Raw genomic sequence first — 27,738 nt, forward strand, 5'->3', positions numbered from 1 at the left:
GTTTGTATATTCTATGCATAATGAAGGTGGAGTTGGGCCACGATCAGATCAGCCACGGTTTTACTGAATAGCAGAGCAGGCTGAAGGCACCAAATGGCCTCCTAATTCATATGGGTGTTCATATACAACTAATGTCCGAATAGGTGGAATGCTTCAGGTTGGATATAAAGGAGCAAGGTTACCAATGCTCTATTATTGTCAGCTACATCATCTTAGCTACTTAAAATGCAGAATTACTTCTGCCAGCACACAGGTGGCTGTTGCTAACCTGGTGCCTAAATCTATCTGGTAGGGAATATCCATTTCGGGATAGCATTGCATTCCATATTGAGCAAATTGAAATGACCTGTGAAGATTAATTTTGAATGTTAGCCAGCTGACCAAAGTAAAATTCTGAGGAGGGATTTGATAGAACCATGGACTGGGTGAAGTAAAGATTGGATTTGTAACCATTTTTATAAAAATCAATAGAACAGTCCTCTCCACATCAACTACTTCAGAGCAATTGCTTTTACCTTCTATATATTAACTTAGTGATGTGGGAAATATTTCTCCTTCAAAACATTCTTGTCTAACTCTTCTTGCGGTTGGTATTTGATGCAGTGGCCATTCTCATTAAGATATTTAATGTCACTGTGGTGGGGCCAAAAAACTAATGCTGGCGAACCACCCATTATATAATTTGTTCAATCCTCATCCCTTTGAAGTCAATCTGCCACTGCCCACTTTGCACCCCTGCTGAAGTTGAATTTCAAAGTGTCAGAAACCTACATAGCGAAGCGGCGTCAGGCCATCAGAATAATGCTACATGTTGTCCTAATAGATTGCCTTTCTGCAATGTGGATAGAAGAGGCTGTTTAGTGAGCAAACGTACCATGGATTGTAATTCTGAGGCACTCTGGCCAGTAATAGAACAAAAAGAGCAAAGGAAAGTACAGCAAAGGAACAGGCCCTTCAGCCCTCCAAGCCTGTGCCGATCATATTGCCTGTCAAACTAAAATATTTTGCACTTCCGGGGTCCGTATCCCTCTATTCCCATCCTATTCATGTATTTGTCAAGCTGCCTCTTGAACACTACTATCATACCTGCTTCCACCACCTCCTCTGGCAGCGAATTCCAGACACTCACTACCCTCTGTGTAAAAAACTTGTCCCACACATCTCCTCTAAAGTTTTCTCCTCTCACCTTAAATCTATGTCCCCTAGTAATTGACTCTTCCACCCTGGGCAAAATGTTTTTATCTACTCTGTCCATGCCACTCATAATTTTGCCAACTTCTATCAAGTCACCCCTCAATCTCTGTCGCTCTAGTGAGAACAATCCGAGTTTCACCAACCTCTCCTCATAGCTAATAACCTCCAGACCAATCAGCATCCTGGTAAACCTCCTCTGCACCATCTCCAATGCCTCCATATCCTTCTGGTAATGTGGCGACCAGAATTGCACGCAATATTCCAAGTGTGGCCTAACCAAGGTTCTATACAGCTGCAGCATGACTTCCCAGCTTTTATATTCAATATCCCTGCTGATGAAGACAAGCATGCCATATGTCTTCCTGACTACCTTATCCACCTGCGTTGCCACTTTGTGACCGGTGGACCTGTACATCCAGATCCCTCTGCCCATCAATGCACTTGTGTTCTGCCATTTACTGTATAATTCCTGTCTGTATTAGACCTTCCAAAACGCATTACCTCGCATTTGTCCAGATTAAACTCCATCTGCCATTTCTCCGCCCAAGTCTCCAACTGATCTATATCTCGGTGTATCCTTTGACAATCCTCTTCACTATTTGCAACTCCTCCAACCTTAGTGTCATCTGCAAATTTATTAATTAGCCCAGTTACATTTTCCTCCAAATCATTTACGTACACTACAAATAGCAAAGGTCCCAGCACTGATCCCTGCAGAACACCACTAGTCACAGCTCTCCATTCAGAAAAGCACCCTTCCACTGCTACCCTCTGTCTTCTATGACCAAGCCAATTCTGTATCCATCTTGCCAGCTCACCTCTGATCCCGTGCGACTTTACCTTCTGTACCAGTCTGCCATGAGGGACCTTGTCAAAGGCCTTACTGAAATCCATGTAGATAACATCCACTGCCCTTCCATCGTCGATCATCTTTGTCACTTACTTGAAAAACTCGATCAAGTTAGTGAGACATGAACTCCCCTTCACAAAACCTTGCTGCCTCTCACTAATACGTCCATTTGCTTCCAAATGGTAGTAAATCCTGTCACAAAGAATCTTCTCCAATAATTTCCCTACCACTGATATAAGTAATAATAAGTAATAGTCCAAGTTTGATTACTGGCCTGTGTTCAGTTAGTTAATTAAGCACATCCATGCTCAAGAGGAAACAAAACATAGCCAAAGTGGATTTTCAGTCACTCTATCTGGTAGGATCATCTATACTGTTGCCTTCCAGAAGGACAGGCTTGACAACACTCACTGCCCAGGTTTGTAAAAGAATAGTCATTTGGTTTTAATGCAACTTCATCTCCATATCACCTATTCATTTCCACTACAACTGAAACCTTTTATCTATGGTTTCATCACTTCCAGGTTCTACCCTAATGTCCTTCCCACTGAGCTCGAGTTCCACTGTTCACAAGCTCCCAACTCATTCAGACCTACTTCTATTTTGTACGAGGTCCTGCTAATTTATCCTGATCAATAATCTCTGGCTCCTCATGCTCCAGTTCTTATTAACATCCTCATAAAATCTTAGAATTTAGAGCACAAGAGGCAGCCATTTACATCAATGTGCCTATGCTGGCTCTTCAGCTGGAGTAATCTATTGTAATCAGATTCAACAACCATTCTACTATACCGTTCTGATTTTCATTTCAAATGCTTCTCCTGTTCCCTTCTAAATAATTTCTTGCATTCTGCCTCAATAGTCACAACTCAATTGCCTCAGCATCTTCAAACTTCCCACAACTCAGGGTAGGGTCACCCCCTCCATTCACCTTCTCAGTTAAATATTTCAGCTGGTATTCGAAACTATTATGTATGTATTAAATGTTTATCACAGCTGCTTTTTATTTCCACAGCTTCCCGTTTTCTTTACTCATTAGTTAAATTTTGAAAAAAATGTAAATATAAAGGTATGTTTTCAGTAATCTGAACTTGCTTATGTTCTATACATGTGTAGCCACACTTGTTGATTGGTTTAAGTGTGATACAAGTATTTAAATCCATTTACTTGAATTCAGTTAGAATTCAAACACACAAATTCACAAAGTCATGACAAATAAAAGGATTTTTAGCCTCTGTGATTACATCAACAGATTATTTTGCAGGATGAAACAGAAGTATTTATTGTAAGCCACATTACAAACACTTACAGCACTCCCCACCACATTCATTCTTTGAATAAAAGTTTCATTGTAAAATTTTGGAAACACAGTGCAAAGTACAGGAAAAGGACAAGTATGGGTCTTATAAAAGCAAGGCACCTAAACAGTAAGCACCTCATTTCACAATCAATTTAATGGTTTAAAGTATGGACAATAGAATAACATATTTCTCTTTAAAATCTGTATATTTAAATATATACATTGAAGAAAATGACCAACCATGAACCTAATGCAGTTATACTGTTAAGGTAACTGATACTCTTTTGTGTATATATAAAATCCCCTATGAGGAAGAATACAATATGAAATCATTTTGGCGCTTCAATGATGTAATTTCTTTAATCAAATTAATTTTCCTATTTTTTAATCAAATTAATTTTCCTATTTTTATATTTTTATGTATTAGTACACTTCTGGTCCACAATCAGGCTTTGATTCAATTGTTAATAATTTACATGACTTGCTCATGCTTTATTTAATGAGCGTTTTTGAAGTAAATATAAAAATTAAGTAAGGGTTTTAAATTCCAAAATTTAGTAATTTCTATCAGTTTTGTACAGATTAAAAATAACTTTAGATAGAACAGTATTTAACATATAACAGGTGTAAGAATCTTACTACCCAGCTATATCAAACATTTCAGAAATGCAAAGACACTTGTCCTCGGTTTCTGTTTGAAGGCAACTCACTTTTTAAACTTAGTTAAAACATCAAATTTATTGACATGAAATACCAGCACAAAGTTCAAGCTGCCAGAAACAATTCATTTTTCAGTGACCACAAAAGCAAATCTGCCTTTCTTCCCCATAGCTATTTCAAGTTCCCTCTAAGAAAGACTTGCATTCGTATGGCACCTTTTGTGACCTCAGGACATCATAAAGCACTTTACAGCCAATGAAGTACTTTTGAAGTGTTATCACTGTTGTAATGGAGGAAGCACGGATGCCAAATTTTCACACAGCAATCCCCCTCAAACAGCAATGAGATCATTACCAGATACCCTGGGTATTTTAAGTTATACAAAAGTAAAACCTCAGATGTTGGAAATCTGAAATAAAAACAGAAAATGGTAGAAATGCTCCGCAGCTCTGGCAGCCTCCTTGCAGAGAAAAACAGGGTTAACGTTTCAGGTCAATAATCTTCCATCAAAATCAGAATCTGAAGAAGGGTTATCCACCTGAACTGATAACTCAGTTTCTCTACAGATGCTACCTGGTTTGCTGAGTATTTCCAGCATTTTCTCTTTTAAGTTATGCTGGTTGAACAATAAATATGAACTGGGGAGAACTCCCCAGCTCTTCTTTGAATAATGCTATGGAACACTGTACCTTTGCCTGAGAGGATAGGGCCTTGGTTTAACATCTCATCTAAAAGATGACACCTCAAACAGTGTAGGACTCCTTTGGCACTGCACCACTTAGCCAAGGGTAAAAATTTACTGCCCACGCTTTCAAAAATTTCAGCAGTCAGTTCTATTTCCTGTAATAAAATAATTACTTGCTTCAGTAATTTCTTGCTTAATCAGCTTGCCCATTATACAATGCTGCTACATTCCATAGGTTATATTTTTCTCCAATGTAATAAGACGTGAATTTTGTGTTCAATACTAGTGATCAAATCTCTGAAGGTCATTTAGCACATTTTCAGCAGCAGCAACACCTCATTTACAAAGCTGGAGCTGCCATTTAAACAACCACAGAAATGTCAGATCCTTGGTTATTCCAATCTTCCCTTCTGCATATGAATTAAGCTACCAATTTTAAACTGAAACTTATTTTCACCGAACCACTATTATCTAATTTACCTCATCCTCTTCCTAATGCTTCTGAAACCTGATAATGCATCAGCTAGATTTGTCTATTAACAATGAAAACCTGGAGGTAGTAACAAGCAGTAGGAATTTAATAGTAATCCTGGAATAATCCGTTTTGTGTTGTGGGGAGCTTAATTTTAATCAGTGCACTACATGCATGATTAAGTTCAGAATAAGGTACAGTGTTCATTTATCCATTGGTCAACAGTGATCTCATTCTCCTGAAAAATGTTAAATCAATCAGAGTCCAGTAAGTGCTTGAAAAGACTAACTCTTAAAATAATTAGTATTTATTTGTACTGAGATGAGATGAAAAGAAAAACTGAATATTGAAAAAAGTCCAAAATATAGAACATGGTAGAAATACACAGCATATCTATCTACATACATTTTAACCATATTTCAAATTTGGGACGACTAGATTTAATTTAAAAAACATGGTGGATTGTACAGTTTTACTTAAATAAACTGACCATAAATACATATGATACAAGTACAAAATATATTACGACATTTTATATAACACCACGTTTACCCAAATTGCTTCTAATTCCATTCTGACTAATGGAGCTAATTTCTTAGTCTTCTCCATAGCACGAGGCTAGTACTTCAGGTACATCTCCCTAAAGTATGTTCCTTATTTTAAAACACTCATGCAGTGTGTACTCTTCCCAATGCAGTACACAAAGAAAAAAATACATTGTTGTTTCATTCCTTTTAAATTAATATTTCTGTATTGTATAACCACATTGTAATGTGGTAATAAACATTCAAAGATTATCTCTCTAATTGGCACAAAACGTTGTTATGCTTCAGTTTCATCAACGAAAGGGAAAAATATAGAAATGTTAAAACAATGCCTTTACATAGTATCTACCACATTGAGAGGGAGAGAATTAAAAATTAGAAATTGCAAAAGGCGCCCCCAACATCCTATTTACATGCCTGCCATTATTTTTATGGCAGTGGCTTGAGAGCTGTTTTGAAGAGTTGGGACTCATACTTAAATCAGGTTCCCAGCAGTTGGGTTAAATTTAATGGATGCTGACCAAGTTCCCTAGGACTCAGGAAACCTGCAGCTAAATGGGGAATGGAGTAGCTGGCTCACAGGCAATGCTTTTTAAGAGCATTGCTTGTGAGTCAATAGAAGTAGGAAAGTGCCTCAAGCAAAAATTCCAATCATGGCTTCTCCTCACTGTTGTGATATGCTGCCTTCACCTTGAACATGCGATCCAGAACATTCTGCCCCATCAACTTGAGGACTCCCCACTGCCCATGCTTAGACCCACAATCTTTGCCTCCCAATTGTTGGTCCAACTCACACCTCCCTTTCAAACTCCCAATCTTTTCCTATTCTCAGGGACTGTCCCCAGTGGTTCCCAGATGAGCTGTGTCCACCTGTCATGCAGGAAGTAGAATAGGCAAATGATAATAAGGTCCTGCCATTAAATTTAACAGGACCTCCGATTCCTCATATTTCTGAGTTTCCCCTCCCCCTGGCAAATATCCCAACCAATTAGTTTTTCTTTGGGGGTGTAGCAGGAGTAAAATACGAAAGCAGCGAATAAAATATCTCCACCTGGTCCACCTATATTTTAGCTACCCTTTAAATAATATCAACATGTGTACATCATAATCAGTTCTTCCTGGCATAATTCAAATGTAGAGAATAAAAATATATATGCTTTCCCACCACCCCCTCCCTACAAAATGTTTATTTGAGTGAATCAGGTGTCGCAGAGGGGAACAGTCCCTTGTATTTGATGGTGGAGAATGATCCTTTGAATGTGGAGGTTGGTGGGTAGAAGGTGTGGTTAAGGGGAACTTTATTGTGGTTCTGGGAGGGAGGGGAAAGGATACGAGCAGAAGTGTGAGAAGTGGGTCGGACAAGGTTGAGGGCTCTGTCAACCACAGTGGAGGGGAATGATTTTGAATGGGTACACTAATTTGACTAATTAATAAGTAACATATTAATTCTCAAGGGGGGTGCATAGGTTTTCTTCTCCAATGTGCTGTTCTTGTTGCAAATACATTTGAGATTTAAACTCCCTGTTTCAATAAAGATTGAAGGAATACCATTCACTGATCCCATTGTATATAAACAATGCCCAGAAACTTGGCAATGTACTAATTAAAATATTAGGTGCCCAATATCATAACTGGTGCCTATGTTTTAATTTGCAAGTATATACGAACATGGTAGTCAGCCTAAAATTGCACTGTCAGATATGGTAATTTATTTCCCAAGTGACTGAGATCAAGTAATGTAAATTTCAGATAATATTCAGACTCTTGAAGAGAATGAGATTATTTAGAGCGGTGGCTTAAAGATTAATTCAAATATTGAAAAGTTCCAGAACTGCTTTGCTTTGCATTTCCTTGGTGTTTTTTTGGGGCACACGTAATTTATACTAATTAATAGGGTAACATTTTACTTGTGTTTCAAATAAGGAAAAAAACCCACAAACGAGTCAGAGAGGTTAAAGTTGTGCCTTCTGAATTCAAGTCATGTGATCAAAAAGATACTTTTCAAATCAAATATGAAGCAAAATGCTTGCAATTCAAAAACTTTGGATTTAATTAATAAAATTACAACAAAGGCCATGGTTTGCTCAATGCAATAAGATAATGAAAGATATCAATGAGCACTGCTGTAATAGTTACTCTAATTGTTTATGTTAAGGGAGGGAGCATAGCCTTTTTAAATTCCAATTTGGTTTTAAGATTTAATACCAATTTTGGATTTCCCCTTTTGGAAGCTCTTAGATGTAATTCTGAAGCCAGAAGGTTAAATTATTAACTGTCTTCAAAGTACTCCTAAAATACAATATTTTGCAAGCAACTGTTTTTGGTCAGCAAGAAATAAAACAAAAAATATTTTATATAGATAAATATATCTAATAATAAAGAGAGAAGCACTTTTGTTCATTGATTTTTTTTACCATTTACCATTAGCTGCTGTATCGCATTCTATAGAAGTATTCCTTGATTTCGTCATCACTGAAGTCATCGTGCCCCTCGTTTAGTCGTCTAACCGTGCTCAAAGAGATGGCTTCCTTCAGTTTTTGTTTGGTGATTGTCAGTGGTCCTGGATTGCTCCCTATAGGTTGCCCCATCATCAGTACATTGCAAGCATGTCTACTTTGTTCAAATAAAGCAGCTGCAATAAAATGTATGATACTGTTGTATTTTTCTCTTAGGAGTAGTAATAATAATTCCATACCATCAAAATGACATTTAAGTAACAGTGGTAAAAATAGCAGGTATGTGATAATTACAAATACTTTAAATTCATACACTTCCCCAACTTTTTTCTCCCCATTTTAGACTGTTGACTTTCATTGGATCTCAGTTCATCAACCTATTTTTAAAACATATTTTTTATGACTATTATGGGCAGAATTCTTATTCAGTTGACAGAAGGTATGAGTGTCATTTTAACCTCACATGCCTGACAAGAACTGGGTGGATGTCCATTTTACAATCTGTATCCCATTGGGCAGCTATGGTTAAAATGACCCTCTACATTACTGCTGACCAGAATTAACCTGGCACTTGCAGGGGAAGGTAATCGATCTTTAACGATCTTAAGGAACTGGGCTCTGCAGAGGGGACTCCTTGTGCCTGTGAGGGGTGGTAGTGGGAGGGGTGAAGTCGGGGGAAAAAAGCAAAATTAAGAAGGTTCTTTGGCAGAGTTGGGTGGTTGAGAGCTATCTGTTGAAAAGGTGGATGACGAGGGCTATCTATTGAAAAGGTGGCTCATAACACTTCTCCGCCACTCAAGAACATGCGGCAGAGCCACAATACGAGCCACGTCTCCACAAGAGCATGGTGTGCGCAAAGGGCTGTTTCACTTCCTGACCTGGAACGCTGTTATTAGACATCTGATATAATCATTGTTTTTGGAGCTTTCTCTAAAAGAAATTGAAAACCTTGTTTCTCTTGTGCCTATTAGAGTAAAAGGTGGTCTCCTAGATTTAATTCTTTATATTTGAACTTCTTTTTATCCAAAATGACAGTTCTGCATATTTAAAATGGAATACAGAATTCCCTTTCAAGGGTAACTGACTATCTACATTTGATGACAGATAGATTACAGCCCTACTGGACACAAGTGCCACAGTCACTGATTAAGGAAGAACTGAACAATATTCATGGGCTGATCATCAGATTTTATGCTGGTCCTGAGGGACTGGGCTTTGATCAGGTAGAGTTATAACTCCTCCCACTTGAGCAAGGATGCTCGCAAAATCACAAAGGGTTCTGTGATGAGACAGGGAATATTTACATGAACTGGTTTGCATTTTCTGATTTGTATCATTGCTACTAATTACTCCCAACTATTCTTTTGTTCCATATACATAAATCTGCTTGAAGCTTTATCTAGATGATATTGAACACCCTTAGCTTTGCTAATAACATGGGCTTCACTGGAAATACAGATTTTTTACATAGCAGGATTTTGAGGTGGTCGAGCGGGCACAGTGGGCGAACCGGGAAATGGTTTGCTGCCCGCAATCAGCCCCAAACAAAATTTCATGTTGGTGGGCCAATTAAGGCCCCCCCAGAATGATATTTGCAAGTTCAGGGTGCTCTGCACTGGTCGGGAAGGGCCAAGCAAGGGCGGGGTCCTGTCGGCCGCTGGGTCCAATGGCAACTCAGCAGCCAGTTTATAATTGGCCCAGGCCAATGTGGCTGGGCACGGCAGGTCAGGTGGGCACTCAGTCCCCCGCCTTTCAGTCGAGTGCCTCACCATCCTCCTGGAGGTGGCGGCTGCCAAGGGGGACACCCTTGTCCCCAGAGATGGGAGAAGGAGGCCACTGCGCCTCATCAAGAGGGCATGGGAGGAGGTGGCAGCAATGGTGAGCAGCCATGTAGTGTGGAGCACATGGGTGCAGTGCCAGAAGCGCTTCAATGACCTGCTGTGTTCAGAAAAGGTGAGTGCCATGTTGGCATGGGTCAATATGCAGAAATGTTAAGGTCTGGCCATCCCCCCGTGGACCTCAGGGGCACAAGAGTCTGAATGCTAACTGTTAATGACACTGGAGCTGGCCAAGGGGGTGAGTCATGGCTGCTTGGGCTGAGTGCCTTGCTGCTCGAGGGTCATGACTCAGATGTGCCCTGCGAGGTGCTTTTCAGATGGGTTGACAAGGCTGCAGTGGTGCTGCAGATAGAGAGTGGACTAATCAATGCTCCTCTGTCCTTTCAGGGGAAGATGAGCCATGACCAGAGAGGTCACATACGGGCAGAGGCCCGCCCAACCTGCTGCTGCTCGGCAGGTTCGAGCAAGACGCCCTAGAGTTCGAGAGCTGGCACGCTCCCCGTGCAACTGGGCGTGGAGAGACCAGGGTGCCGGATGAAGGTAAGGGCACAGAGGTGAGACTTTTGGATTGTGCAACCATTCTAGTGTAGTCTCTTCATTGACGGGAGCCTCGAACCTGGAATCCCAAATGATCATTGAAAGACGATGGCAGATCTCCATTGTCTCACCAGGGTGCCTAGCATGCACAGTGACAGTGTGGTGACTTTAACTAATGACATGTCCTTGTTCTCCCTTTTAGATTCGCCAGCACGCACTTGCTATCTGGACCCTAAAGGGCCACCCCTGACACCGGAGGACCACCGGACTTCACTTGCACCTGCGTCACACCGCTCTCTGAAGCAGGCACCAGCACAGATACCAGCACCTCGGTGGGCATTATACCAGCAGCTAGTATCTCAGTGCACATTGGTGAGGGGACTTCACACTCACTTGAGGTGCAGGTGGAGGCATAGAGTACCCAGGACACCAGGAGTCGGAGGACCGCTGGAGACCAGGATGATATCTCCAAAACGATATAGACGGGTTGGTGGAGTGGGCGGTAAAGTGGCAGATGGATTTTAACATAGAGAAGTGTGAGGTCATATATTTAGGGAGGTCAAACAGTTGCAGGGATTACACAATAAATGGGAACATACTAAGAGGGGTAGATGAAGTGGGAGATCTTGGCGAACAAGTACACAGGTCCCTGAAGGCAGCAGTTCAAGTAGACAAGGTTGAAAAGAAGGCATATGGAATGCTCTCCTTCACTGGCAGAGGTATAGAATATAAAAGTAAGGATATAATGTTGGAATTGTATAAAACATTGGTGAGGCCACAACTGGAGTATTGTGTGCAGTTCTGGTCACCACATTCCAGGAAGGAGAGAGTGCAGAGGAGGTTTACAAGAATGTTGCCAGGTTTAGAAAAGTGTAGCTATGAGGAGAGATTGGATAGGTTGGGGTTATTTTCCTTAGAATAAAGAAGGCTGAGAGGTGACTTGATTGAGGTGTACAAAATTATGAGGGGAATAGATAGAGTGGACAGGATAAAATTGTTTCCCTTGGTGGAGAATTCTAGAACCAGGGGACATAGATTCAAGATAAGTGGCAGAAGGTGTAGGGGGGACATGAGGAAAAACTTTTTTTACGCAGGGGGTAGTGGGAATCTGGAATTCGCTGCCCAAGTTGGTGGTAGAGGCAGAAACTCGAAACTCTTTTGAAAAGTACCTGGATCTGCACCTAAAGTGCTGTAAGCTGCAAGGCTATGGACTGGGTGCAGGAAGGTGGGATTAGAAAGGGCACCTGGGTGTCCTCAGGCTGGCATGGACAAGATGGGCCGAATGGCCTCCTTCTGAACTGTAACTTCTCTATGGTTCTATGGATGCTCAGTTGAAGGCTGATGATGAGCCTCTGGAGTCGTCCATTCGGCAAAAAATGCTGGATGTCCAGAGAGATGTGTGGGAGGATCTGGCAGAAGTCCATGAGGGTATGCGTGTCATAGTCTCCGTTTTGGAGAAGTCCATATGGAGCGTGAGCACTGTGGTGACCCTCATGACCGAGTACACTGCCTCCTCCATTGAGAGAGTGGCGACTCTCAGAGAGGCAACTCCAGGGACTGAATGGGGTTCCTGGGGATGCGCTTGGACCTGCAAGCCCTCACACAGGCACTGAGCTCAGGTGGACAGTGCCATGTGGGAGATGGATGAGGCAACCAGTATCCCAGCTAGGTGCCCGTCCATCCATGGTTAGTAGAGAGGTCCAGAGCGACCTCACGTTGGTGCATGAGCTGCCTGTCGTCTCTGTGGACTCCTCTCAGGCCACTCTGGACAACGGCAGCAGCTCCTCCGCCCTTCTGCCAGTGACCATCGCATCTCATGAGGTTGCGATGACTGGAGAGATGCCAGATGTGCACTGGCCGCACCCTCCCAGGTGGGGCCAGCACAGGCTCCAATGGCCAGAGGATGACCAAGGCCAACAAGGCAGCAGGCTGTCTCCAATGCCGGACCCAATGAGGGCGGGCACCAAGACGTAGCACTTGCAAATGTAAATCTAACACACTATGAGCACGAGAGGGATAGTTCACAGGTGATTTTCTGTTCAATTATGTTTGGTTTATATGTCTGCTGGGTTGGACAACAACACCAGTAATTATAATGTCTTAAGGATTTCAATGTGACAATAACATTAAATTTGCTTTAGTTCTGATGCAGGGTGTGCCAGTATGTAATGCTGGATACTTAATTGCACAGGCATCGAGTGGACCTTAGGTGCAAATGAAAGGGTCCTTTCAGACATGCGGGATGGAGGCAGCAGCCCTGGCGTGAAGTTGAAGCAGAACTTTGGTAGCCTAGCTGAAGAAATATTGGATTAAGGCGTTCCTGGTGTCTCTGCCTCCCTGAAGAACTCAGAGATCTGCCTCCACACCCTCAGCATTCTCCTCACTGTGCTCCTCTTCTGACTCATTACTGGATTCATCCTCTGTGGTCTGTGCAGCTGCGTCAAGATCCTCTTCCTCCAGTGGATTCCCCCCTTGCCAGTGTCAGATTGTGGAGAGCACAGCACGCAACCACTATCAGTGACACCTACTCTGGGGGATATTGTAGTGCACCCCTGAACGTTCCAGGCCTGGGAAGCGCATCTTGAGAAGACCTTTGGTCCTCTCTATCACCGCCCTTGTGGAGACATGACTTGTATTGTAACACTGCTCTGCCTCATGTTCTCGAGTGGTGGAGAGGCGTCATGAGCTGCCTTTTCAACGGATAGCCCTTGTCACCCAGCATCCATCCATCCAGTCAGGCTGGAGCACTGAAGAGCCTCGGTAGCTGGGAGTGAATCAGGATGTAAGCGTCATGGGAGCTGCCTGGGTACCTTGCACAGACTTGTAGAATCAGCATCCTGTGATCAGGACATTATCTGCACGTTCATGGAGTGGAAACCCTTCCTGTTGACGAAGGCACTCAGCTAACCGCTGGTGCCTTGATGGCCGCATGTGGGCAGTCGATTGCACCCTGGATGTCGGGGTCGGGGGGGCGCGGTGGGGCAGATCCAGTAATCGCTGCAAAGCTTCTGGCTTGCTTCACCCGTATGGAAGTTGAGGGCCACTGTGACCCTCAGAGCTACTGGGGTGTCCACCCAAACAGTCGGAGCTGAACTCAGGCCCAATCATTTGACAAATAGAGGTCACTGTCTCTCTTGAGAGGCGGAGCCTCCTTCGGCATTGCACCTCAGACATATTGAGGTAGCTGCAACACCGCCTGTAAACCCTGGCAACAGGATAGTGGTGTCTTTTGCAGCCCCTCCCACCTTGGACTACCTGCTGGCCCTGCATTCCTTGTGCCTGCGCCTCTCCTCCCACAGTTCGCTCCCCTGGAAGCTGCATTGGGACACTTGGCCTCCTCTCCCTTCTGCCCCTCTCTCCTCCTCTGTGAAGGTGTCACCAGCAGAGACCACAATCCCCATTCCCAGGGCAAGAGAAGGCTGTCTGATACCTGGAAGGGTCCACATGGTTTGAATCCTCCAGGGGCATTTGAAGCACCAAGGAGACCGGAAATGAAGCCTGGAAATGCTAATAATGAAGCCCCGAACAGAGATGAAGCTGCCAAGTACCATTAGGTCACCAGCAACAAACTGTGTACCAAACTCCTCACCACTCATACTGGCAATGCTGCTCACCCCTTTTATCCTGTCCATGGATGAGGTTTTTGAAATTGTCAGCTGGCTGCCTGCCTGTTTTGCCCATGCAACAAGCACAAAATCGCACAGGCAACAAAAAAATTGGCCTCATTTGGCTTTTTAGTGGTCTTAAGTGGCCTCTTAATTAATGGCAGGTGCAGCTCCGGCACCTGCTCGTGCCCCGCCGAGTGAAATATCGTGTGAGCGTACAATGCTCACCCAATGTCATCGCGCGCTATTTTATGCTTAAGCATGTCCATACGTTGAGCTAAAAATTCTGCCCAAGTTTAATTGTATAATGGTAAGCTTGTGTGTTTAATTTTCTGCTCTCTACTTCAAAGTGCTGCAGGTAATGGCAGTGTCCCTGCTGCTATTTTGGCTGAATGTGCCAAATGTTTTTTATAACTGTAGAGAACCTTTTGGTCTGTTATACCTAGTTATGCCTTTACCAAAGCAGCTCTTGTGGGAACTATTTATATATTGATTTGACAGTCGTTTGGTAGGACAGAACCCGAGTATTGCTGAAAAAAAGAGACATGCTGAAACTTTTCATCTTGCACTCATCAGGACACTTCTCAAGAATACCAATATAAGAAGAAAACAACAATTTATACTGTATGAGAAGAGAGTACTGATTGGTTGGCAAGTGGACTCTGCTTGGTAGGGGCGTTGCCATGGAGAATGCACCAATTTATGGTGACTGAGAGTTAATTGCCAAACATTGTTTGAAATTTAAATCAAGCAGCTTAATCCTGATTGGTCAAGGCACTGCCCTCAGGAATGAGCCAGCGAATGGCTGCCACTTATTTTGTTTAGCTGAAACAGGCACAATGTGTGTACATGCTTTTTCTGTCTGTAAAATACATATATTAATATATGTAGCTTGGCAGTTAACTGTTAGTTGTCATCAATAGGTGTATTCTCCATGGCAATGCCTCTATCAAGCAGAGTCCACTTGCCAACCAATCAGCATTCTCTCCTCATATAGTATAAATTGTTGTTTTCCCCTTATACTGGTATTCTTGCGAAGTGTCCTGATGAGTATAAGACGAAAAGCTTTGACATGTCTCTTTTTTCATCAATACTCAAATCAATGTATGTTTGAGGACATACGCTAATATTTAAATTAAGCAAAGATTGTCAGGATCATGTCCAATTCATTCTTAGTCTCTACAAATTGTCATGCAAAACAAAGTATGGTATTTAACTAAGTTTATCAGTAACCGATGATAGAAATTCATTTACAACACAAAAACAAAAATAAAAATACCTGGAAAAACTCAGCAGGTCTGACAGCATCTGCGGAGAGGAATGTTTCGAGTCCATATGACTCTTCTATTTTTCCTTAGTTCTGTTGAAGATAGGTGAAATATAAGCTGGTTGGGGGGTGGGCAGGGGGTTGGTGGTGGGACAGGTAGAGCTGGATAGAGGGCCAGTGATAGGTGGAGATTGCCAAAAGATGTCATAGATAAAAGGACATATGGTGTTGACCTCTTTGTCCTTTTGTCTATGACATCTTTTGGCAATCTCCCCCTACCACTGGCCCTCTATCCAGCTGTACCTGTCCCAACGCCCCCCCCACCCCACCCCCCCAACACCCCTCCCCCCCCGCCGCTTAAACCAGCTTATATTTCACCTCTCTTCTATTTTTCCTTTGTTCTGTTGAAGAGTCATACGAGCTCGAAACGTTAACTATTCCTCTCTGCAGATGCTGTCAGACCTGCTGAGTTTTTCCAGGTATTTTTATTTTTGTTTTTGTTTGGATTTCCAGCATCCACAGATTTTTGCTTTTATCATAGAAATTCATTTCATTCATATGATATGATAAAATAACTTACTGGTATAGGCAAGCACATTCTCAGTACTGTTTTTTAGCTCCAGAATGATGATTGGATGTGATGGATGAACCATATAGAGATAATGTCTATTCTTAGTTAAATCTTCAGACACCTAAGTAGTAAAAATGATTAAAATATACAGCATTAATAAATTATTCTAAAAGAGGAACAATAATAGATTAATGGAAAAAATGTTGAAATAGGTGGCTCATTTGAAGAAAAACATCAGCACAGAACGATGGGTTAAATTTTTCAAGTCCAGTGGAAGTGGGTTAGGATGTGGACTGAGGTTGATGCCTGGCCGTTGCCTGGAAATGGTCTCCTGGCAACAGGCTGGTGTACCAGTATGGTCTCCTTTAAATCCCCCCCTCCCAGAACTACAAGTCTTCACTAAACAAGGGCGGGATAGCCTAGACAATTGCTTTCAAAGTGAAGACTGAGCTCATGAAGCAATCAGGTGCTTAGCCCTTGGTTTCTCTTTTACTCCTTCATCCAGCATATTATTCACCATGAATTCAGCATATGTGGTAGTTTTACTAACTCTACAAGTAGTGCTTGCAAGAAAAAAAATACCAGTGATAAACACATGTAGTATAAGAATAATTTGATTTTAATAGTTATTTTATAAGGAAAAAAGTCAAGCTGACTTGTTACTTAAGTCTCCAGTTTTCCAAGACAGCTGTGAATGAGTTCTGGAACACTTTTTGCTGAACGTTGAGATAAAAGACTGCACTTAGTGCAGTAATGCATGCATACATGAAGTGCTGCATCAATCAGCAAGTCCCAGATTATAGACACATGTTCTCCTAATATAAAACATTAGTTTCAAACTTTCACTAGCATAATCCTACTTAACAGTTTGAATAAAAACATTCAAGGCAGTTAAATGCTACGTCAGTTTGTACACTTCACATTAGCTGAAAATATCTCATAACAACAACATTGGCACTAATTTAACAAGGCACTGATGTGTTGTTCTTGCTAACTATCTTGTATCCAAGTTCTTCTTGTTTAGTATCAAATCCAAATTTCACATAAACATTGTGTTACTAGTATCAATAACAGACTTACAGAACCATTGGCTTTTGTTGGAAGTTCATCCCAGAAAAGAAAAATTGACTGGGATACAGTGTTGATGGAAGATGGGCTTGGACAGTTTTTCCTGCATATTAAATCTTCCTCCCACAGTATCTTGCCATTTTTACCATCAACAATCGTAACCTTGAGAACAAATCAGTCACAGATATTGATGCTTCTCAGCAAAATTATAAAACAAACCCAACTTAAAGTAATTTTTTTTAACATTAACATTGAGCTAACTACTTATACATTTTACTTCAAATGCTTAGTAGCTGTTTTCTAGTAGAGCTGGTACCAGTTCCTTCACCTTTTAGAAGAAAATTACCATTTTTCACATCTAACATTCATCTTATTATCCATTTTTGTTTCTCAAACAAGAGAGAAGGTAACTCAGTTGTTCCCAGGTCACTGCTATTTGAGTTAATCATGTGGAGGGTGCATGAGATGGATTTCTGGCTCAGTTACTGATCTATATTTATCTATGTCTTCTTTTCAAAAGGGAAAAACCTAGGCTCTGACCCTCAGGTAACTTGTTGTATGGGAAAATACATGTATCAATTTACCTCTTGGAGCACCCAAGACAAGTTAAAACACACTTTTCATACCCTACTGAATTCTAAATTAAATAACATCATTAAAATATCATAGCCTAAAAATTCAAATAAATGGGTTATGTGACATTATATGGAAATATTTCTGATATCAAACCTTCTTTTTGTTCTTTTCAATGAAATCTTCTATTAGAAAATCAAAAACATCATCCATGTTAAAGTATCCAGAGACTGGTGCACTGAAAATAAAAATTATACAAAATATTATTTATGTTTACCAGTTGTAATAAATGCTGCACACTAAAATTCTTCCTAGCAAACTTAATCCATCTTCATTATTTGCAATAAAACTTAGCTTAACAAAAAATATATACTAAAAAAAATAATGGCAACTGCATTTTGGGATTTTATCCACCATTTTTGCACAGAAAGCATTTAGGCAAAAGTTATGTTTAAGGATTATGTTTTAACATAAAATATAAACACTTTTTCTAAAAATAAATCACTGATTCAAAGAGTAGCTAAAATGCAGATGAGTTAAGATTAGATATTTCTTCAAAGACAGTAATTCGCAAACAATTTGTTAGTCTGTCTCAGCAATCCATGAGCAACTTCCAGTCATTGCATTAGGCTCCTATTCAGGGCTATCAAAAGGTGGGTGTCTGGCATAGACCATCCTTCAAGTTGTAAACATGGGAATAATAAGACAGGTAGTCTTTGTAAATAGAAAGTTTGTAAATAGAAAGCTGTGAGGACAAACCTTCGCCAGGCTGAGGAGGAAAAAGTTAGGAGTAATGTTGAGTCAAACATGACAACCCATGGATAGGCGGGAGGGGACAGGGGGCGGTACATTTGTTTTAATATGCAAATACAAGTTGCATTCATTGAATACAGTATGTCTGATGATAATTGGTGCTCTGCATGTTCACTCGCTGTGAACTAAAGCAGCTTAGCAATTCGTACCTGGCATCAATCAAGTATTTACTTGATCCACTTTCGAAGAGACTAGAGAGGGAAGTGGGGGAATGTGCAAAAGATACACATCTCCATAAATACAAACAACTCTATTATGGTTATATAATATGACTAGCAGCATGGTAGAAGGTGAACTGGATTGTCCATTGTCCTTTTTTTTGTCTAGCAATCCTATTTTCCTATCTGGTTCATATAAGACGATACAATTCACTCTATGCACAAAATGCATGGGATTCCCATTATACGTTACCAATGATTATAAAATGCCAAGGCCCTATAGTTATAACAGTCCTAGTGACTCTAGATTTACTGGAAGTCTTAGTCATTGATTAAATAAAAATAAATAAAGATAATAAAGAAGCATTAGTCATAGATTAAGTCAAGATATACCCTTGAATTTGAGATATATTATGGTGCCAATAGGTCTGCAGGCTTTGTCCATCCAAAAGCTGAACTATGTGTTTTGTGCTGATTAACAGGTTTCCAGCATTCTTTCCTGGCACATGCACCTTCTGAAGGTATTTAGCTGTCTTGGAACTGCATGGAAGAAAAATTGAGGGAAAAAAAAACAAAAGATTAACAATTCAGACTTTTTTACTCATCTTAAATCATTACCTGATATTACTAATTAAAATCATTAAAACCAATCTTTGAAGATGTGACAAGCAAAGTGGGTAATGGGGATCCTGTAGATGTAGTATATCTGGACTTCCAGAAGACCTTTGATAAGGTGCCGCACAAAAGATTAATACACAAGATAAGATCACATGGAGTTAAGTAAGGGTAATATATCAGTTTGGATAGAGGATTGGCTAACCAACAGAAAGCAGAGAGTCGGGATAAATGGGTCTTTTTCTGGATGGCAAGCTGTAACTAGTGGGGTGCCACATGGTTCGGTCCTTGGGCCTAACTATTTACAATCTATATTAATGGCTTGGATTCAGGGGTAGAAGGTACTATAGCTAAATTTGCAGATGACACCAAAATAGGTGGGAAAGTAAGTTGCAATGAAGAAATAAGAAATTTACAAATGGATCTGGACAGGTTAGGTGAATGGGCCAAAATTTGGCAGATGGAGTTTAATGTGGATAAGTGAGAGGTTACCCATTTTGGTTGGAAGAATAAAAAGGCAACTTATTATTTAAATGGATAGAAACTTCAGAATGCTTCACTGCAGAGGGATCGGGGTGTCCTCATGCATGAATCGCTGAAAGCTAGTATGCAGGTACAGCAGGTAATAAGGAAGGCAAATGGAATTTTGGCATTTATTGCTAAAGGAATAGAATATAAACATGGTGAAGTATGTTACAACTGTACAAGACATTGGTGAGACTGCACCTGGAGTACTGTGCACAGTTTTGGTCCCCTTACTTGAGGAAGGATGTAGTTGCACTGGAGGCAGTTCAGAGGAGGTTCACTAGATTTATTCCAGAGATGCGGGGCCTGTCTTATGAGGAGAGATTGAGCAGTTTAGGTCTATACTCACTAGAGTTTAGAAGGATGAGAGGAGATCTAATTGAGGTATATAAGATGCTAAAGGGGTTAGACAAAGTAGACATGGAGCAGATGTTTCCCCTTCTGGGGCATTCTAGAACGAGAGGCCATAGTTTTAGGATAAGGGGTGGTGGGTTTAAATCAGAGATATGGAGGAATTACTTTTCTCAAAGGGCCTGTGGAATTCACTACCTCAGAGTTCAGTGGATGCCAGGATGCTGAATAAATTTAAGGAGGAGAAAGACAGATTTTTAATTAGTAATGTGTTGAAAGGTATGGGGAGAGGGTAGGTAATTGGAGTTGAGGCCAAAATGAGATCAACCATGATTGTAATGAATGGCGGGGCAGGCTCGAAGGGCTGAATTGCCTACTCCTGCTCCTAGTTCTTATGTCAATTCCTATCTCATGAAAGCAAATTTTTTGAAGCTTGTCAGGCAACAGTTAATTTACTAATGTTGATTTCTCCAAAAAATTTCCAGAGTACCCAAATTTGACATAAAATAAAGGTTCCATTTTTTGAAGATATATCATAATTTAGTCAAGAAAATACATATGGACAAACTCACCTATAGATTTCTATCTTTCTAGACACTGGATCAGCCTTTTTCTCCCACTCAGGATCTGATTTAAGAAATTCTGCATTTGGTTTAGCTGCTGTAACTGGTATTCCAGTTGCTTGTACATAAATATCTTTCAGCGCCACTCCCTGTACAGTTCCTGAGGATTAGGAAAATAGTTTAATTTACTTTTCTTCACACTATAGTTGGTTCTTTATCTGCATGGGAACCAAAAGTTAATATATGACAAAAAGGGTAAGGAGTCCATATATTTTAATGAATCAGGACGCAAGCTACTCTTTATAGATATTAATAAATCGATAAAAACAGCAACTTTAGGTAATGTCACAATCTACAGACGTTTACCACAAATGATGAAGCCATTCAACCAATCCTATCACCCTGCCTTTTCCACACAGACTGATATCTTTCCCTGCTTCACAAGTTTATCTGTTCTTTAATGTTTTTTTACTCTGTCTTAAATACTCCATGTCAAAGATTCCATACTCTAGCAACTCTGTACATAAAGAATTTTCTCCTAATTTCTCCTTGAGTTTTGATGAAATGATGACTCTTCATTATTGATTTCCAACCATGAATGATAGGTTTTCCTTATTCACCCCATCAAATCACTTCCAAATTTCAAAAACCTCTATGAGATTTCCTCTTAGCCTTCTCTGCTGCATTGATAAAAGTCCCATTCAATCATTTGTTATAATCTATCTCTAGGATCATGTTGGTGAATCTACACCAGCTTTTCAAAGAAAGAACTCCTTTTTTAATTCTTTCACAGGATCAGGGTGTTGTAAAGGAATGATCATTTTTTCCAAATATATCTGTGGGATACTGAATATTGTGTGTGTGTATGTTTGTATGTGTCTGTATGTTTGTGCATGCCTGTGTGACTAATTTAATTAAACTAAAGACGGTCAGACCGCAAGGTTTGAATTATCAAAGGGATGAAGTGTAAAGCAGGCATTTTTGAAATGGAGATGTGTGAGCTAAGATGAAGTCTCAGCAGATACAGTGTGAATGGAATTTGTATTAGTAGATAAATTGAGAGGTTGTTTGATTTTCAAAGGGACATTTTTTCCTAAAAGTGCTAGCCATAAGGACAACGTGAAAGATTTTTATATTCTGGGAAAAGTAACTCCCAAAGCTAGGGTGAAATAATGGGATTTACCGATCAAAAGGGAGAAAATATATTTAAAGGTAGATAGAAAGCTGCATGGGGAATGGTCCTCTGAGATCTTGAGAGGTGGATTGTGCAAAATATACCTGTGAAAAATGGCCAATAGCCACCCCAGATAGGTGCTGGTTTGGTCCAGAGTGCAAGGTTTTGTTACAAACCTTGGAGTTCCATTGTTTAGTGAAAGGGAGAGAGAAGCTGTGAAATACCTCCCTTGTAGCAACAGTGGTGCTTGGTAGTACTGCTGGATGTTTGAGAGATTAAGAATCTATTCAGACTGTTACCTGAAAGGGGTGTGTAGTTGGAAGTCTAGTTAAGTAGAAATCTTTTGGGAACTGTTATAAAACCAAGGACAGAATTTTTGGGTCAGCGGGCGGCCGCAATTGGTGGGCCCGGGAGCAGTCGGGGAATGGACCGCTGCCGGTGATCAGCCCCTGACAGCAAATTCATGCTGGCTGGCCAATTAACGGCCAGCCAACGTGAAAGGCATACTGAAAGGCTCATCACTGCCGGGATGGGGGCGGGAGGAGGGTGAGCACTGGCGCTTAAGTCAGTGCGGGTGCGGGTGAGGGCGGAATGAAAGCTCCCTGAAGGCAGAGAACTGCCTCAGGGAGCTGAAGAATTTAACTTCAATAAAAACAGATTTTAAAATCCGGAAAAAATGTCCATGCATCAGAATGAGTCACTGAAACATATGGATGCTGAAATCTGTGTCCAAACATTTTTATCTTTTTTTGTATTCGGGACAATTCCTTGGAACAATATGTTGTAAATCCAACCAGGGATCAGGCTATTTTGGGTCTGGTAATGTGTAATGAGGCAGGTTTAATAAATGATCTCAGAGTGAAGGATCCCCTAGGAAACAATGACCATAATATGGTAGAATTTAGCATTCAGCAGGGAGTGAGAAACTTGGGTCAGAAACAACTGTGCTAAACTTAAATATGGGTAATTACAAAGGAATGAGGGCAGAGTTGGCTGGAGTAGACTGGGAAAGAAGTTTAGCAGAAAAGACGGTTGATGAACAATGGCAGACGTTTAAGAAAATAGTTCATGACTCTCAACAAAGATATATCCCAGTGAGGAAGAAGGATTCAAGAAAGGGGATAAACCAACCATGGTTAACCAAGGAAGTTAAGGAGACTATCAAATTGAAAGAAAAAACATTAACCGTGGCAAAAAGATTAGTGGTAACCCAGAGGATTGGGTAAGTTTTAAAAACCAACAAAAGATGACTAAGAAAAAAAATGAGGGAGAAAATAAACTTTGAGGATAAACTAGAAAGTAATATAAAATTAGACAGCAAGAACTTCTTTAAATATATAAAAAGGAAGAGAGAGGTCAAAGTGAATACAGGCCTCTTAGAGAATGAGGCTGGGGAAATAATATTGGTGAACCAGGAAATGGCAGAAGAGTTGAATAAATACTTTGCTTCAGTCTTCATGGTAGAAGATACTAATAGCATTCCAAAAATACTAAATAATCAAGGGGCAAAAGGTTGGGGGAGGAAATAAATACAATAACTATCACTAGAGAAAAAGGACTAGGGAAACTAATGGGGCTAAAGGCCGATAAGTTCCCTGGACCTGATGGGTTGCATCCTAGGATATTAAAGGAAGTAGCTACAGAGATAGTGGATGCACTGATAGTAGTCTTCCAAGAATCCTTAGATTCTAGAAAAGTCCCAGAGGATTGGAGAACGGCCAATGTAATGCCCATTTTCAAAAAGGGAGGAAGATTTTAAAAAACCGATAACTATCGGCCACTTACCTTAACATCCGTCATTGGGGAAATGTTAGAGTCTATTATAAAGGGTGTAATAGCAGAGAATTTAGAAATGCATAATATAATCAAGCAAAGTCAGCATGGCTTAATGAAGGGGAAATCATGCCTAACAAATGTATTAGAATTCTTTGAGAAGGTAGCAAGCAGGACAGATAAAGGGAAACCAGAAGATATAAAATATTTGGATTTCCAAAAGGCGTTCGATAAAGTACCGCAAATAAGGCTACTTAATAAATAAGAGCCCATGGTGTTAGGGGTAGTATATTAGCATGGATACAGGATTGGCTAACTAATAGAAGACAGAGTTGGGATGAGGGGGGCATTTTCAGTAACTAGTGGAGTGCCACAGGGATCAGTGCTGGGGCCTCAATTATTTACAATATATACAATAATGATTTAGATGAGGGAAGTGAATGTACTATCGCTAAGTTTGCAGATGATGCAAAAATAGGTGGGAAGGCAAGTGGTGAGGACGACAAAGAATCTACAGAGGGATACTGACAGGTTAAGTGAGTGGGCAAAAACTTGGCAGATGGAATATGATGTGGGAAAATGTAAGGTTATGCACTTTGGCAGGAAGAATGGAGGAGCTGAATATTATTTAAATGGAGAAAGGCTGCAGAAGGTTGCGGCACAGAAGGATTTGGGAGACCTTGTGCATGAATCCCAAAAAGCTAACATACAAGTTCAACAGGTAATAGGGAAGGCAACTGGAATGTTGGCCTTTATTTCAAATGGAATGGAGTATAAAAATAGGGAAGTCTTGCTAAAACTATACAAGGCACTAGTTAGATCACACCTAGAATACTGTGAACAGTTTTGGTCCCCTTATCTAAGGGGAGATATGCTGGCACTGGAGGCAGAGAAGGTTCACAAGGTTGATCCCAAGTATGGAGGGATTTTCTTATGAGATATTGAGTAGGTTGGGCCTGTACTCATTGAAGTTCAGAAGAATGAAAGGTGAACTTATAAGATTCTTAGGGGACTTGACAGGATAGATTCTGAGAGGTTGTTTCCCCTTGTGGGAGAGTCCAGGACCAAAGGGCATAATCTCAGAGTAAGGGGGCGCCCAATTAAAATAGAGATGTGGAGGAATTTCTTCTCTCAGATGGTAGTCAATCTGTGGAATTACTTACTGCAGAGGGCTGGGTCATTAAGTATATTTAAGGCTGAGATAGACAGATTTTTAATCAGTAAGGGAATCAAGGGTTATGGGGAAAAGGCAGGAAAGTGGAGTTGAGGATTATCAGATCAGCCAAGATCTCATTGAATGGCGGAGCTGACTCGATGGGCTGAACGGCCTACTTCTGTTCCTATGTCTTGTGGTCTAAATTAATCTCGAAAACCTCATCCCACACTTGGATGAGGTTTCCTGAAAAATGCAAAGGCCACCTGGTCGATTCGCCAGCCCGCCAACCATAATGTTTGACAGGCAGCGAAAAATCCCAATTAATAGCGCCGTTAATTGGCTTAATAGCCCTCTTAATTGCTGGCAGGTATGCTGCCAACTCTCGCATGCGCTTGCCGACTGAAATATTGCACGTGTGCGCGATGACACTTGGATGCTGATGTCATCATGTGCTTACGCTTGAGCGAGTTGGGTGCGTGCCCGCACGCTGAGTGAAAAATTCTGCCCCAAGTTTAACTGTAAGCTTGTGTGTTTAATTTTTTTCTACTGTTGTTAATAAATGTTTTATTTTAATCTTTAAAATCTCCAAAGGTGATAGTGGACTCTTTACTTCTGACTTCAGTGTACATACCTTCCCATAATAAACATAAATTGCAAAATCTTTGTAATAACTTGACCAAATTTCCTTTTGGGATTTGGTCAGCCTGGCAATTATCATCTGCCATATTATAACAGTGTTACTGGCCAGGCTGGCATTTTTATTTGCCGCTTTCTTGAACTGCTGCAGTTCTTGTGGTGTAGGTACACCCATAGCACTGTTAGGAAGGGAGTTCCAAGATTTTGATCCAGTGACAGTGAAGGAACAGCAATATAGTTGCAAGTCAGGATGTTGTGTTGTTTGGAGGGGAACTTGCAGGCGGTGGTGTCTCCATGTATCTGCTGCCCCTGTCCTTCCTGGTAGTGGAGATCACGGGTTTGGAAGGTGCTGTCTAAGGAGCCTTGGTGAGTTGCAGCAATGTGTCATGCATATAGAACACTCTGTTGCCACCATGCATCAATGGTGGAAGGAAGGAATGTATAAGGTGGCTAATCAAACAAGCTGCTTTGTCCTGGATGGTGTTGAGCTTCTTGAGTGTTGCTGGAGCTGCACTCATCCAGGCAAGTGGAGAAAATTCCATTACACTCCTGACTAGTGCATTGTAGATGGTGGACAGGATTTGGGGAGTCAGGGGGTGAGTTATTTGTCTCAGGATTCTCACCCTTGACCTGCTTTTGTAGCCACAGTATTTATTTGGCTGTTCCACTTCAGTTTCTGCTCAATGGTAACCCCCAGGATGTTGCTAGTGCAGGATTCAGCGAGGCTATGCCATTGAATGTCATTGGGAGATGGTTAGATTCTCTCTTATTGGAGATAATCATTGCCTGGCACTTGTGTGGCAGTAATGTCACACAAACAGCAATGAGATAAATGATCAAATAATCACTGTCATTGATAGCAGTTGAGGGGAGGTATCAGCCAGGACATTTCTTCAAATGATACTGTGATATCTTTTACCTGAGAGGCAGTGAGATCTCAGTTTAACTTCTCAACCAAAAGGTGCCACCTCCAATAATGCTGCACAGAAATGATATCCTAGGATACGTGCTCAACAGTGAGGCTTGAGCCCCTGACCTATTATTGATAAACACAATGTGCCTTTACAATTGTGGGATAGAAAATGGAGGCATTTTGTCTGTTCTTGATTGTCCCATGGATCTTTACATGCTCATTAAGATAATTGTAAACTATGGATAACAGAAGTTTTCCCACCATTGATATTAACCCAAATGGTATATTAGGTACTCACCATTCCCTCTGCTCAGACATATTACATTACGAAACATTCAGCACCTGGCACCATTTATACATCTATGGACGGCTGAACTGCTCATCTCTTTTCTGACTTTCTTCAACAGCCCAGATCATGTCCCACTTTAAATTCTAATCTTTTCAGAACCTATTCCTTTACTATAGTTACTTCTAACAAATTTTCCCACATCCTCCTCTGGTACATCTACATTCCCACTTGCACCATCATTTGACAAAATAGTTAATATTTCTGGTTTACCTTCATCCTAAAAAATTAAATAATCCCACTCCCTCCTCTTCTTTGTGTAGCTCTATCTTTTACAAATAGTCTTTTAAGCAATATTAATAATTAAAAACTTTCACTATTTCCCTTTATATTATCTACAGGCCTTTTCTCATACAGGAATACCCTGTTTTAAGTATTAGGTGCTTTACAGGAAACTGTTTTCAAAATGAAATTACTTACATCAAAACAATTTTTCCCATTTAAATGGATGTAATATCAGAAGGTGCATTCCCAACCCTAGATTTTTGGTCCTAATACGTAACATAAATATGAAATAAACAAGACAATGTAAATAAATCTACATTCCCAGTGAAGTGGTAAAGAACCAAAGAGAGCAGGTTTTGTTTCTCCTGATTACGTTAAAATAAAGCTGCAAAATGCATCTCCAAGATATGGTTGGCACATTTTTGCAAGATCAATTTCCCTCATACTCACCCTTGCTAATTTGTTTCATCCCTTAAAATGATCAGGTTTCCTGGGCTTCACTACTATTGCCTCACTGCTAAAAAATCCATTAACATTTGTTGTTTATATTCACATGAAGAATGGTGATTTGCCTAAAGAAGGTCATATCACATGTAACAATGTAAGCTAGAATGAGGTACAGCTTTTAGGGAAAAAGTTAGATAGAAGGAGGAAGGGGGAAAATTAAGAGGGCATAAAAATCACACAAATAAAAAAATGTTACCTTGAATAAAGAGAACGTAGTAGGCACCAGCATTGGTAATGTGAATCAGTGGACTGAAAGGTACAAGACTTTCAGTAACATTGTGGTACACCTCCTGACCAATAAGATCTCCATTCTTTCCAGACAATAGCTGCAAAATCAACTCAGTGACAGAGCTAACCTGAAA

At 40.7% G+C, this 27,738-nt stretch overlaps 1 protein-coding gene across 2 annotated transcripts in view; it reads right to left on the minus strand.

Moving 5' to 3' along the window:
• Positions 1-3,300: 3,300 nt before the first annotated feature.
• Positions 3,301-27,738, minus strand: part of fam234a (family with sequence similarity 234 member A) — a 42,544-nt gene continuing 18,106 nt past the window's right edge. Inside the window, exons 6-13 of one of the 2 annotated variants that reach the window (XM_041206134.1) lie at positions 27,573-27,732; positions 20,656-20,806; positions 18,986-19,132; positions 17,778-17,859; positions 17,061-17,210; positions 15,990-16,101; positions 8,128-8,338; positions 3,301-4,844 (exon numbers count right to left, since the gene is read on the minus strand). In XM_041206134.1, coding sequence (XP_041062068.1) covers positions 8,130-8,338; positions 15,990-16,101; positions 17,061-17,210; positions 17,778-17,859; positions 18,986-19,132; positions 20,656-20,806; positions 27,573-27,732 — 1,011 coding nt within the window. In that variant the 3' untranslated portion in view covers positions 3,301-4,844; positions 8,128-8,129. Of the gene's footprint in view, positions 8,339-15,989; positions 16,102-17,060; positions 17,211-17,777; positions 17,860-18,985; positions 19,133-20,655; positions 20,807-27,572; positions 27,733-27,738 lie in introns of both variants that reach the window. The other variant, XM_041206133.1, reaches the window with a different exon arrangement.

This window comes from Carcharodon carcharias, chromosome 15 (assembly GCF_017639515.1).
Source record: "Carcharodon carcharias isolate sCarCar2 chromosome 15, sCarCar2.pri, whole genome shotgun sequence".
Taxonomy (NCBI): Eukaryota; Metazoa; Chordata; class Chondrichthyes; order Lamniformes; family Lamnidae; genus Carcharodon; species Carcharodon carcharias.